Source organism: Clarias gariepinus, chromosome 15, assembly GCF_024256425.1.
Source record: "Clarias gariepinus isolate MV-2021 ecotype Netherlands chromosome 15, CGAR_prim_01v2, whole genome shotgun sequence".
Classification (NCBI taxonomy): Eukaryota; Metazoa; Chordata; class Actinopteri; order Siluriformes; family Clariidae; genus Clarias; species Clarias gariepinus.
The window spans coordinates 21,443,792-21,457,737 of record NC_071114.1 but is presented as its reverse complement, the minus strand read 5'-3'; the positions used below and the strand labels follow the sequence as shown (position 1 = coordinate 21,457,737).

Sequence of the window (13,946 nt, the reverse complement as noted above, 5' to 3'; positions counted from 1 at the left end):
TTAAACAGAATATTGTCGGGTTGACGAACAAACAGAAGGCCCATCCGTCTTCTCTAGGCTTCATTTCACACTAGGCCCCTCAATAATATTACAGTCAGCCCGATACTAGCAATTTGTCCCTGTCAGACCCATTCATCCTGTGTCTTTATCTCCCAACAGACCCAGGAGTCACTCAACCCCAATAATTTGGAGTACTGGATGGAGGACATCTACACGCCAGGCTACGATTCATTGCTCAAACGCAAAGAAGCAGAGTTTCGGAGGGCCAAAGTTTGCAAGATTGGTGCTTTGATCGCTGCGGCGGCCTGCACTGTGATATTGGTCATTGTCGTGCCCATTTGCACTATGAAGTCTTGAGGTCTTCTTCTGTGTTGCCAATAACCACAAGAAGTTTTGTCTTGCTGATGTATGGTTCATGTTGGTGCCTAGATTAAGCCTTATTGTGAATTTGTTGGAACTTTTAATGACAGGCACCCTTTCAGAGAACTCGTATGCTCAGTTTTTGGCTTAATCCAGGCGCAGTGAACTGGTTCTAGAGTCTATAACTACAAATACAATTCCTTACCAAGGATTAACATTTAATGTTTGTTCTTTTTATTTCTAGTAGAACAATTATTTGTTAACATAGACTTTTATGGAACATATATAAATTTTTCTTGTTTTATAGCTAGTATTTAACATACTAAATTAAGATATTTCAATTCTGAAATCTTTATGTTGTTGCAATAGACACTACAAGGAAGGAAGCATAGTATATTTTTTATTTTACTATAATCCTATGAGAATTATTTTTCAATGAATTTGCAGACAGAATGTGATCCTGCACAGCAAGGTTTATCTTTTTTTGACAAATCAGGAATGTTTTATTGGGTTTGTGCAATGTTTTCTTTTCTTAAGTAACAATTTAAATATGATAGATGATTAGATTACTATATATTCAAGAAACCAATTTTAGAGGAAGTGAATGTATGAAGGGTCACTGTATGTATTAATCGTATGAGGATTCTAAAGTGATTCCTCTTTTGATGTTTACTTGTTATTTACATATGTACTCTTTACACATAATTAAAGGTTTATTTAACAATTAATCAGATACTGGAACAATGCAGTATTTTAATAAGCATAATTTGCCTTGATCATGATTTACTTGAAGCTCTAATTGTTTATTTTTTGAATTTGCACCATATGAAAATTGTCGGCTTTATCCTTATTTATGTCTATGTCCCAAATAATATGGATCACATTTACAGTAATCAGTGTTTTTATGCTGCTTTTACATGCTTATCCAATGTCGTCGCCCCCCCCAAAAACACACACACACACACACACACACACACACACACACACACACACACACACACACACACTTATAAGGTCTCAGTGTTTTTGCATTCCAGTACATTGTATTTAGTATTTTGGCATTTTCTTTAAATTTCCACTGTTCTTTAAACATCTACTCTGAGTCAAGGATAGATGTCAGTATCCAAATTAATCTCATGATAATTACATGTAATGGCACATATACGGGCATTACAAAAACATTTGCCAAAAATGTCAAGTGCTAAAATGTATAGAATCAATTTATAAAAAGCTGTCCTGATAGTAATTACCTTAAGTACCCTCCATAGTAATAGTTAAAAAAGGCAGTGAGCAGAAGGTTTGTTAAGCCTGAACTAATTATGTTATTAGGTCAAAAGTAAAGTTACATGTACAATACATCTATGTGACAAACTGTATTTAAACCAGCCATCATAAATGCTTATCTCTACCACTAACTAGCAAAATGAGAAAGGAGACTAAGTACGTATCTAGGTACTTAGATAGGCTGCAGTAGCACAAAGCGTTTACTAGTTTTCCTTGCAACACATTTCCCAGTGCATATTTTGACCCATTAAAATGAAATTACAATAATAACTTTCAGTGAACACTAGAAATTGGCATGCATCCTATATGCCTATCTTTGCTAGGATTAAGTAGAGTCCCTTCATTACTCTTTATACAGGCCTTAAGACCACTGAATGCAAACTGCCAGCTATGTGTTGCTTTTAAATTTAACAACCAGAACAAATTCACCTTGGCTACTTTAGTTTGAAATCAACAAATGTATTTTTTTTATTGTGATCCAACTGCTGCTGAGATGGAAAAAAAAACAAGTTGTTTTGCTATAACATATCAGTAAGATTGACTCTGCTATAGAGACAAGGGTTTCATTAAAAAAAAGCTCTGAAGTGAGAAATGGTCGTTGTATACAGTAGAGTACATTTCTCTAAGTAATTTAACTAGACTTGTGGGAATTTAGCCCTAATTTTTGTGAAATTTGTGGCACATTGACAACCACATTTTATGAATGTTCTGTGTATCATAACCTGACAGATCGATCAAGATTTGGTTTAGTGAAAATTTACATTTTTTTTTTTCTTAAAAAAAATGGCAGTCAGCCTAGAAATTGGGTTATTCTGGTCTGACTAGTTTTTTATCAATATATGCCAAATTTTTATATTCCTACGTCAAATGACATATTCATAGTTCATATGTGACCTTGATGGAAATACAGTATAAATACTATTCAGGTTGATGTTTCCAAAACATGGCAGCATTCAACTACATTGTAATGGTAAAAATATTTACAAAGGAAAAGTATTTAGGATTTTTTTTTTTTGGTACATGTTGGTTATTTTGGTCTCAAAACTGTAAGTCAAGTATAAAGAAAAAAAGCCAAACACTAACTGTATTGGTAGTTCGACTTACTCTGAAGTTAATTTAAAATGATCTAATTGATTTTTCGCAAAACTATTCCTGTAATAAGCAGCTTTTTGAACGTGAGTTTTTAGTTGATGGATGGTACTCTGTATGAACATTACTTTCAGTTGATGGATGATTCTCTGTTGGGTGACTCTGCCTTTATCATGGGAACTGTGAGCCCTCGTACACTGTAAGACCCTGTACATAAACTTCAGGTTCAAAGTGCATAATGTGAAACAGGTGTAATTGGAATAATGCTCTAATAAAACTCATTGTTCTGACTGTTGAAGGAATGACCCAGAACTCTTGAATTTTGTTTAAAATATAATTTATGTGGCTGACCAATCTTTTTATTTGTGGAGCATAATGTTCAAGACCATTAAGGGTTAAAACATAGTAAATGAGGGTAGCATAGGTAGTAGTAGGAGTAGAAGAAGAAAAAGGTAGTATACATATTAAAGGGGGGGGGGGGAGGAGTACAAGGTTATTTTCCTTTTTCACAAATTGCTTTTACTAGCAATTCCTTGAAACCTAACTGTGATGGATTATGACAAATCCTGTAGGTGAGTGTGGAGTAGGTCAACATCTTCCTTCAGCAGGAAGGACTCTGGCCTTTAAACCAGTGCAGCTGGCTTGGTTACAAGAGGCAGGTATACTGTAATTAGACTTGGCATTGGCCCCATCCACACAGAGATCAAGAGCAGATCTAATACAGAATGTCACAGAAGACAGCCAACACTTAACAACAGCAGGGAGCATTGTGTAATATAGGTCTTGAAAAGTTTACTGGAATAGCTGTAACTTTTAAACTCAAACCAGCGTAACCAGATGTACAATTCCTCAGGGATAAACCTGAAAATTAATACTATACAGGCCTAAATATTTGGGAAAAGATTATATAACAAAAAACTTGTACTGTACATACTGTATCATTTGGCTCATAGGCAGTTTGCAGTTTGTTATATAGTTTGCTTCTTTCTTTCTTTTAATGAAGAAAATTTTAGGAAAAGCACCAACAGTAGTGCAATTTTAACACATTTTAACCCGACCTCTCATACATTCAACCAAGTAAATTTAAAATCAGCAATAAAACTAAAAAAAAAAAAAAAAAAATTTATTTTTTACTTGCAATATACTATATATGGTCATACATTCATAATGTAATCTCAAATCTAATATTAAATTAATAAGATTAAGGTATTAATCTTATTTCTAGTCAGAATTTTACTATTTTAACTACTTGTTTTTTTGCCTTATTCATAGAAAATGTAGGCTAGTTTTGCACATATTTCTTTAAAGAAGCAAGATTATTCATTAAAATATTAAAATAAATATGGTTAATAATCTTATGTTTGGTTTAGTGTGATTTTATGCTAAGAAATTGTAGATCATTTAATGAGATTCAAGATATTTGTACTTTTTAAGTTGCCATTATTTCAGTGTTTTTTCATTTTTTTCAATGCAAAAATCATTTTAACTGTCCAAAATAAAGCAGTGATTTTTAATGCCTTATTTGCCTTTATTATCTTCCTCCCCAATGTGAAAATATTCAACATTTCCAGACAATCCCCTGCTCCAGTTTCTAGAGAAAAGTTAAAATAGAATACTGCACACTCAAAAAAGAAGCCTTCAAAAATATTGAAATTAAGTGTTTCCATATAAAGCTGGTAGACAGTAAATAGCAATAAACAAAAAAAATCACTTCCTGTCACTGTTACACTCCTGTTTGAAAGTAAGCAATTGTCAAATATCCTTTGAGCTTTATATACGTGGTCATACATCTCTGAAAAAAATATTTTTCCACTATAAATGTGAACACTATACATCAATAAACAATATATTTCATGTTTTACATGTAATATACCATAGATATCCACAAAATCACTTTTTAAAAATAATAATATAAAACAAATACTTTTTTAATGACCAAAAAAGATGGATAATGGTTGTATTTATGATATGTGTTGTCATAAACTATCTAAAAAAAATAAAGTGAGCTGACATTTTTAAGGAACAACTCAATACGTTAAAAACAAATTTAAAAAATATGCCATTGCATAAAACCAGTGACTTTTACAAACTCCAAAATCAATCGGGTAAATACATCATCTATCAAAATGAGTGTTATGCTTTCTGATGGCCCCCAGATCACTTGAGAATTAGTTACTGTAAGAGACCTTTCTTGGCTCCTACAGCAGTAAAGTGTCAAAAAGTGCAGCTGGAGAAGGAAGTCACAAGCAAGTCTCCGCCTGGAGCCGTTCTTTTTGAACAAATGCACCACATGCCAAGATAACCACTACAACCAAGAGCTTTCACTTTGGATTTTTTTTGCAGTTACAGTATTTTGGCATGAATTTTATTGTAATTTTTTTTTGTATTTTACATATTTCACATATTGCACATTACTTATTGATTCCATAAAAAAATAGGTAAAGGCTTATACAGTACAAGACAACTGTACAATTAACTTAAAAAATCCAAAACTTATATCTTGACGAAAAATCATGGGTTATTACACCAGTGCTAAATTCCAGCGGAGTTAAAATGATTGCTGTTATGATGACGTGACTTTGATATTGCATAATAATATTATTTTACTGTTAGATGATATAAGTGATATGTAAGTGATATAATTTGATAATGCACAAATGAAACACAATGTAAACTCTTATTTTGATATTGAATTTTATTATATAAAAAAATTATAATGTTTTTTTTTATTTAAAAATCCCACACATTTGACCACAACAAACCACTATCATCCAAAAAATTTATGAAAGCTGATGCACACGCATTATGCAGGTTTTTTATTAGTCACATTAATATATTTTAGGCAAAGGGAGACAAATCCATTTCAAACTAATCAGTTAATAGTTAAAGGTCTTTTTCATGGAACCAACAGTTGTAGGATTTTAACAATCTTCTGGCTACTAACACAACCCGAATTGCTAAGCTACCATGCTCTATAATGACTTCCTGCATTATGTATGTCTTCCCCTGCTTGTACTGTATAAATCCCTATTGACTGCTGACTGGTTTATTACATGCTAAAGCGCTGACCGATTTAGTGTGCACCTTGAATGGTAATGTGTGCACATGCTTGCAGTTCAAAGACAAGGCTATTTATTTTTTAATTAACATTTTAGCAGTACTTCTGGCCTTTTAATATGCATGACATAAATTTTTGTTTTATATGCTGTGACCTTTAGAAGCAATATTTACAGATTTGGCAGGCAGTTGGCAGAGAGATTAGAAGGTGCTATATAAGCAATGCTCAATGTTGTGCATATGTTGTGCATTCCTGCCAGACATATCTCTGCCTTCTCATCGAGGCTTGGCAGAAAAACGAAAACTCCAATTGACTACTTTGATTTCAATAGGCATTGTGAGAGCATTTGGAAAGGTTTCGCAGTTATTTATAATCCACTGATGATGCGGCCTATTTGGTTAAGTATGTCCTGGATATCTCCAGAAAACAACCTTTTTTAAAGCTGATTTCTCATTGTTCCCTATTATCACCTATTTTAAGACTAATAACTTTACCTATTCATGAAGCCAGATCCACTAGCCTTAATAATAGATTCCTAGCTGACAGCTGTGTATGGTGACAGACTTTACATCCAGTCATGTGAACAAATACAGTAGTATGCATATGCATCCTAAGGCCACAGTCACTGGATATATCATTACAGTATATTGACCCTGTTCCAGTTATTACATGTCTTACATACAAGTCCATTATTTATTAAAACACCATTATTGTGATATTTCTTCACTATTATCCACACATTACTAAGTATTGTTTTGGCTCTAGCTTGGTTAAACTTGTTGCCTTTTCAGTTTAGCCATGTTTATGTCAGCTTGCTGACTTTATTGGTGAATATTTACACATTTATCTCACATAGTCAACCTCTCATCGCCTAGCTAATAAGCACTGCATAATCAAAATCCATCAACTGCTAAATGTTTTTATTTAAAAATGATTTCTCCAATGTACATGATTCTTGACACACAATTTTCCATCTGATTCTACAATCATGCGACATATTCCTCGTAAACAAGGCTTCAGACATGGATCACAGTGTTCTGTTCAACTAGTTATTTCTAAAAAAGGTCTGGTACAGTGAGCTGGAAGGCAGACATATTCATTACCATTTGTCATGCTAATTATGACACATCATTAGAACAGTACATTTCATCTTTTAACACTTATCGACACTGGCTGTAAGCATGTTGGTGTGATAGTTCCTCCTGGGGCACTGCATGCCACTTTAAAGAGATAATTCCACCACCTGAACCCTCTTTCCTGTTTAACATCAAGGAACCCTTTCTAATAGTAGTCATGAATACAGTCCAATTAGCATGGACTAGAATAGCCCTTGTATGGTACTCTACTTGACCTCATACAAGTATATAAGTATCGCATTGAGATTCCTGGAGAGACTGTGGAGAGAACGGCTAAAGGGGAAACCAAGCAGTGGAGACATGCAAAAGGAGTCTGTACACCAAAGGAGAGGAGGGACTACCATGCAGGTCCATAACATCTCTTCATCTTTTTCAATCAGAGCATAACAGTTTATTTACCATATGCCTTGAAGTAGCTTGTTAAGGTTAGATGTCAGAACATAATGCAGATGTCAGATGATGATGACTGATGTTAACCAGTATATTTTCAGTTATCACCTTACATTATCTACTTATACTTTAAAGGTTTTAATTAAAATGGTGGACATATCAGGTTGAAAGTAAACGGCAGTTAGTCAAAAATCAAAGCTGTAAAATCACGACAGTATAATCAATATATTTGCAAGAAATATATATCTAAAATTTCTCCTTTACATTTTCATTAAAAATGCTGTACTTTCCAATTTAAGCCAATATACCAACAAACACACTGCAAGGTAATATTTCATACCATTTCACACCAGACTATGCTGTTAATTCAACATATGCTGTGCAGTCCTTGTTCTAAACCAACAACCCTCAAATCACTTGGTCAGGATGGAAAATCCTAGTTTGACCCCCCGATGTCATGACCCCAATGTAATTTTCTTCTGACACAGCATCAACCTCTGTACAAAGCACACAGAGAAAAGAGAAAACAGAAATTCTTGCAGGCTATTGAAAAAATTGAGAGGTCTTAACTCAGCCTAAGGTATGTACTCTCCTTCCTAACAGATATCATGACTGTATCATTGATATACTGTCTAACACTACAACCCCCTAGCTCTCACATTTAACAGAAACCCCTAATAAGGACATGGACATGCGATATATTGCTAAGGCTCACAAACAAGGCTATGTTTGTCAGGTTCTTCTTCATCCAGGAAAAAATGGGGGGCATTTTATCATATATTTACTCACTCACTCACTCATTGTCTATACTGCTTTATCCTGTTTACAGGTTCGCGTATCCCTGGTGCCAAGCCCAGGAGACTTGCACTACAAGGCAGGGTACACCCTGGACAGGGTGCCAATCCATTGCATGGCACACACATTCACACATTCACAAGCTCATTTACACACTATGGACAATTTGGGAACACCAGTTGAACTAATTTGCATGTCTTTGGACTCTGGGAGTAAACTGGAGTACCTGGAGTAAACCCATAAAGCATGGGGGAAACATGCAAACTCCATGCACACAGACCTGACGCGGTAATCGAACCATCAACTCTGAAGGTGCAAGGGCTAGAGCACTGTGCTGCTCCTCTGTGTTTCAGGCAATTGAAATTGACATCCATAGAGACACAGTAATAATAATAATAATAACAATAATAATAATAATACATGCATTTATTAATTTTTAAATCATTAGGAGATAACCAGATAACCTTATGTTTTCTTTTCTAAAGGCTGAAGAGAGTAAATTTAATTAACCAAATACTATCACATAATATAAAAGTGTGTACAACAACCAATCTTTTGAGCAGTATCTTTATAAGTAGCTTTAGGTAGCTATTCGTCTACTATAAAGATAACCTCTTATTCACCTTACAGAGTCAAAATGCTAAAATTAGAAAAATAACATTTACGTTGTTGAATTAGTATTGAATTAGTAGTATAGAAAAAGTATTTCTAAGGTAACTTTAGCAACACACACAGCCTATTTTGTTTAGCAGGGGCTGGAAACATCTCAACGTACATAATAGAGAGATTGACGTTTGAGACACTTCCACTTTGATTTATACCTTTGATTAAGTTAAGTTGTCACCATTCAGCTACCTCTGATGCCAAACAAGGAAACATTTTCCAGGTTTAGAACACCATGCTACTAGGCTTTAAAGTTTGCATTTCTCATTTGTTTAGTATATTTACTGGAACTGAGTATGCAGACGTATGTGCCATGCCAGTCTGTTTTGGTATGTACATAAGCAGTAATACCTTAGTATTGCTTTCTTCTACCATCTCATGGTGGAACTGATATTATTACTCTATTTAGAATTTCATTATGTTTTTTTGTTTTTTACTAAAAAAAGTGAATCACATTCTCCAGATGCTTCTAAGGCATATGCAGCTTTATTTTTTAACTTTTGAATTGCTATTTAAAGGATATATCTAATTTCTCTTATACCCAGACAATGTTCATATTCAGCTCGATAACGGATTGTATCTCCTAACCTGGTCGTTTGATAAAGCACCTATCAATTAATAAATTTCGTCATGCCCAACCCCCTTCAGGCACCTTCTTGGCTATAAGGAAGCATGACTTATATTATATTACCTACCAGATTCAATAGTCGATGTTTATTGATGTATGTACTTTCCTGCCTGAGACCCCAATCTTATCCTAAGCCCCAAATAACAGGGGCTATTTTTGCAGTCCCTTCTATCATTTTGATTTAGCAGCCTGCTAATGATAATTAACACATCTCATTTGATGTTTGTGGACCTGTGAACTGTGATAGGTAAAATCACACAGATGGGGAAGCCTACAAAATGCCTTCTCTATGCCAATAATACTTTATATTTTAGTGTTTTCCCCAATGATAAGTGATATGCTTCTCTAAGGGCTGAAAAGAGATTCGATCTTGCTTTAACAGTTGAAGGGTGATATTTAATTTTTAATTAGACAATGATGCTACATTCACTGTTTGTGTTAAGTGGCAAAATTGTCCTGTGCAAAATGGCAGAAAAGCACTGGGCTACATCTCCAGTCATATGCAACTCATATCAGCTACCCTGTGTTTCTGTTACAACTTCTACTTTATGTATCTATCTGGGTTTCTGTTTCACATTGTCTTAGTTTTGTTAACTGTAGTGTAGTTTATTGAAAATTGACTTAATACCTCTAGCAATACATCGAATATTAGAAAAGATGAGTTGCATGACCATTATGATCGAGCTGACAGTGATTGCTTAGGTGTCCGGCCATGTATCTAGTATCAATATGACCTTTAAACCCTATGTTTCATGGTATTCTTTGTTAGCTTACAGTATGTAATGATCCTTACTCTATCATAAGTAACTTAAGTAGCAGAAACTTTCATTTTGATGGGCAGTGTTGGGCCAATTTCTACATTTAATATGGCTTTAACATTCATGCTTGGTATTGAGGGGAATTGTATTTTCTCCCCTTTAATTCCATGATTACTGTATGTGTCTTTGTTTACTCATGCTTACTTCCTTTATCTCTTATCTTGGCTTTGTGCATTATCTACATTATATGCTACAGAGTGCATCAGTGCGTCCTTTCCACATATACATCAGCATAAGATACATAAAAAGCGTAAAGGTTTAAAAGCAAGCTGTTTCCAGCTTATGTTTAGACTTTAGAACACCCAGGATGCCTTTATAAATGAATGAAATAAACCATCTCTTTTCTTGTAACCTGGCTCTTGGTCTTCTAGTTTCTGCAGTTATCTTACTTTTGCTGCAGCTTTTTTAGGGTCATCCAGAAATAGTTTTTATATTTCCACTCTACCTACACAAACACTCTATTCCTGGGAGTGAGGAGGAAACCGGAAATCCTAGATAAACCCTAGAATAATACATTGAGAAAGTGCAGAATTTGTCACAGACAGTAATTCAAGCTTACAATCAAACCTGGAGTGATGTGGAAGCTCCACTTACTGTGACACGGTGCCTCCAAATCTCAAACAGCTTTAAGATATTTGCTTTCCACCAATCCTTGTGATATCTGGTGTGTTTATGTTGTTTCTTGATCATTGGATTTCGTCCTATTTTCCTCTAGGGACCCAGTTCACTTTCCTGTGTTTTCTGGTTGCTGCCCCTTTTTGTGAGCCTGATTTATGAGTATGGATTGCCCCTCAGTCTGCATGTCAACTGCATGACTCATGCTTGCAATAACTATAAGATCATTGGAATTCACTTAATAGACAAGCTATGATTCATACCTGCACAACTCCAGAACTGTTTCAGAAAACTTCTGTTTAATTTTTTATATCCGTCTGCTCCGATTCTGCTTTAAACACAACCTAATCACCCCTGACCTTATGTTTATGCCAGCAAACAACAAAGTGGCAGTCGAACATTAATTTTCTATGAATATGGGTGACAGATGGCCGCACTTTCAGCTATAGCACAAGGAACAATGACGCAAGTAATATTTCTCAGGCTTAAATCTATACAAATTGCATAGAGCAAGTGAGAACTTTTTTGAATAGTCTCAATTGATTACTAGTGTACATGTAGGGTAACCCTTTTTTATGTCTGTTTATACTGTTTGTTAAGATTTTCCCATTCAGTATTAACATATCAAGAAGTGTTTGTATACATCATTTATGCAAATTAAAATTGACCCTGGCTGTGGATGACAGAAACATTTTTGAATGTTACTTGTTAAACAGAAAACGCTTAATAAATAAATTCATTTTATTCAAAAGTAACAATTACCAAAAGGCCAGCATGAAGGTACAGTATCAGACCACCACTGATGGTCTACATTATACGTAATGACCACGAAATTATAATTACATGCTACAGCTTGTTCACAAGCAAGAGCTGATCATCAACAGCTTCTTCAATATAACCTCAATAAAATCAGCATCCCAATCCACTCAGTTACACTGTTCACCAAAAGCTTTTTACTTTATATTTTTTTATTCTCAATATTATTATTTTTTGCATGATCCAAACTTGTATGATGAGAGATATTTGGACAGAAAGGTGGCAGAACTTGGTCTATTGAAAAGATGTAATTTTTTTTTACCCCAAGCTTTATTAGTATGGTTCCGCAATTAAATAAATTGGACATACTTTTCCACTTAAATGTAGCCAATCAGCCAAGACATGTACCTAACAAGTACAGACAATCTAGCTTTAGATCTAAGAGAGGTATACTTGTGTGTGCAGTCTGTGAAATGCCAGCTACGGCTTATTTGTGTTTCTTTCCTCATGACATACTTTTAAATTACTTTATTTATAATTTACTTACTACTTTTGCTCTAAAGATCTTATTGAATAAAGAGCCTGTTAAGCACATCAAACAAAAGAATATTCTCGTCCATTATTAAAGGCAGAGTTTTAAAGAAAATGTAAAGATTTTAGCTATATTTATTCAATTGAATGGAATGCATCTAATACAATCACTGTGGTCACTTTCAGATTCAATAAGAAGTGTGAAACAAAAAGTGTGGAACAAATCTGGAAAACGATTTAATTAAACATTCTAAGCAATTTGGGTGAATATATACAGTACTGTGCAAATGTTTTCAGCCATTCCTCATTGCTTCAAATTAAAGTTATAGGAACCAATCTTTACTTGACAGACTGCAAAGTTCCTAAACATACAATTTAAAACTTTTGTTTATGTACCAATCTCAGCAGCAACCTTGTTTCTCCTCTCATCCGTCCCAACCACTCAACATTAAGCATAACCAGTATGCTAATTACAGGCCTGATCACCATCATACATTCACATTATACATTACAGTATGTGACTGTGACCATACCTAACTGTTCTCTCCTCTTCTGCTCTCCCCTCTCTCTTTTCCCTCTCTCTTCCTCATTCCCCCTCTCTCTCCTTCCCTCTCTCTGTCGAGCTACACATGTCGTTCCTGAGCTGCCAGTGATCCAGACTCCCTCTGCCCTCTGGACCTGTCTGACGGAGAGCTCGTCACATGGATGCCTTTGTGTCTCTTTGGGATGCATCCAGTGTCTGGGGAATAACTACCTGGACTCCATATTAACATCAATTAACGTCAACTGTTATAGCCGAACTGCCTGCCACCTAACACAGTATGATGCAGATCAATTCCTGCTACCTGTTTCACCCAAATGAGGATGGGTTCCCTGTTGAGTCTGGTTCCTCTCAAAGGTTTCTTCCTTTTACCATCTCAGGGATTTTTTCCTTGCCACTGTTGCCCTCGGCTTGCTCATCAGGGACTATCTGACCGTTTTGATTTATACACATTCACTTTCCATACAAACTTAAATAATTCTTTTGATTGTGGAAAGCTGCTTTGCGACAATGACAATTGTTAAAAGCGCTATACAAATAAAATTGAATTTAATTGAATTGAATCACCTGTCATCATCTGTACCTGTTTCTTATGGTAGATGTTTTTATGCTTAAATGATTCATAGATCGCTGTGTGGCTTAACAAACAAACAAACAAAAACTCCTGATCAGGTAGAGGGACTGGACTAAAAATGAGAAGGCCAAAGATGAGTAGCAAAAAAGTCCTTCAGGAAGCCTTGCTAACTTTTCCTTTAAAAATACATTGAAAATGCAAGAACAGTCTGGCTTGGGGTGCAAAATATGAATATATGGGTGGCTCAAATGATTTGCACAGTACTGTAGTCCTTATTGTATGTTATAAACATCCGCTTTTTTTAATGAAACACTTTACAGTATACAGTATATTTATGTATCAAAGATGTTGTGAGGTAAGTGTTTTATGATTAATTTGACAGTGCATGATGTAAGAAATTATTTGTATTATAATGTAATAGTGCACATGAAAGAATATTTAAAGCCTGGCATGATATTCTTAACCTAACCCCCACTGAATTGACTACAGTACCTGAATGCAGGTTATAAATTAATAAGTGCCATCCTAAGGGACTTACAAATGTGAAAACATCAAATGTGAATACATTTATCAGCCCATCAATTTTCTTTTTTATGGTTTCTATTTTTTCTTAACTACCTGAAAGTGCCTTAATTGAAAGCTTAAGTGGTAGTGCTGTGAATAGAGCTGTAAACCATTTCTGTTCATCATGCACTCATCTTTGTGCAA

General features: G+C 34.8%; 1 protein-coding gene across 1 annotated transcript in view; it reads left to right on the top strand.

Moving 5' to 3' along the window:
• The window catches only part of minar1 (membrane integral NOTCH2 associated receptor 1), a 31,545-nt gene extending 30,577 nt beyond the window's left edge, over positions 1 to 968 (top strand). The window contains exon 4 of the mRNA XM_053513576.1: positions 160 to 968. Within this exon, the coding sequence (XP_053369551.1) occupies positions 160 to 357 (198 nt within the window). The 3' untranslated portion in view covers positions 358 to 968. The remainder of the gene's footprint in view (positions 1 to 159) is intronic.
• The last annotated feature ends 12,978 nt before the right edge of the window (positions 969 to 13,946 follow it).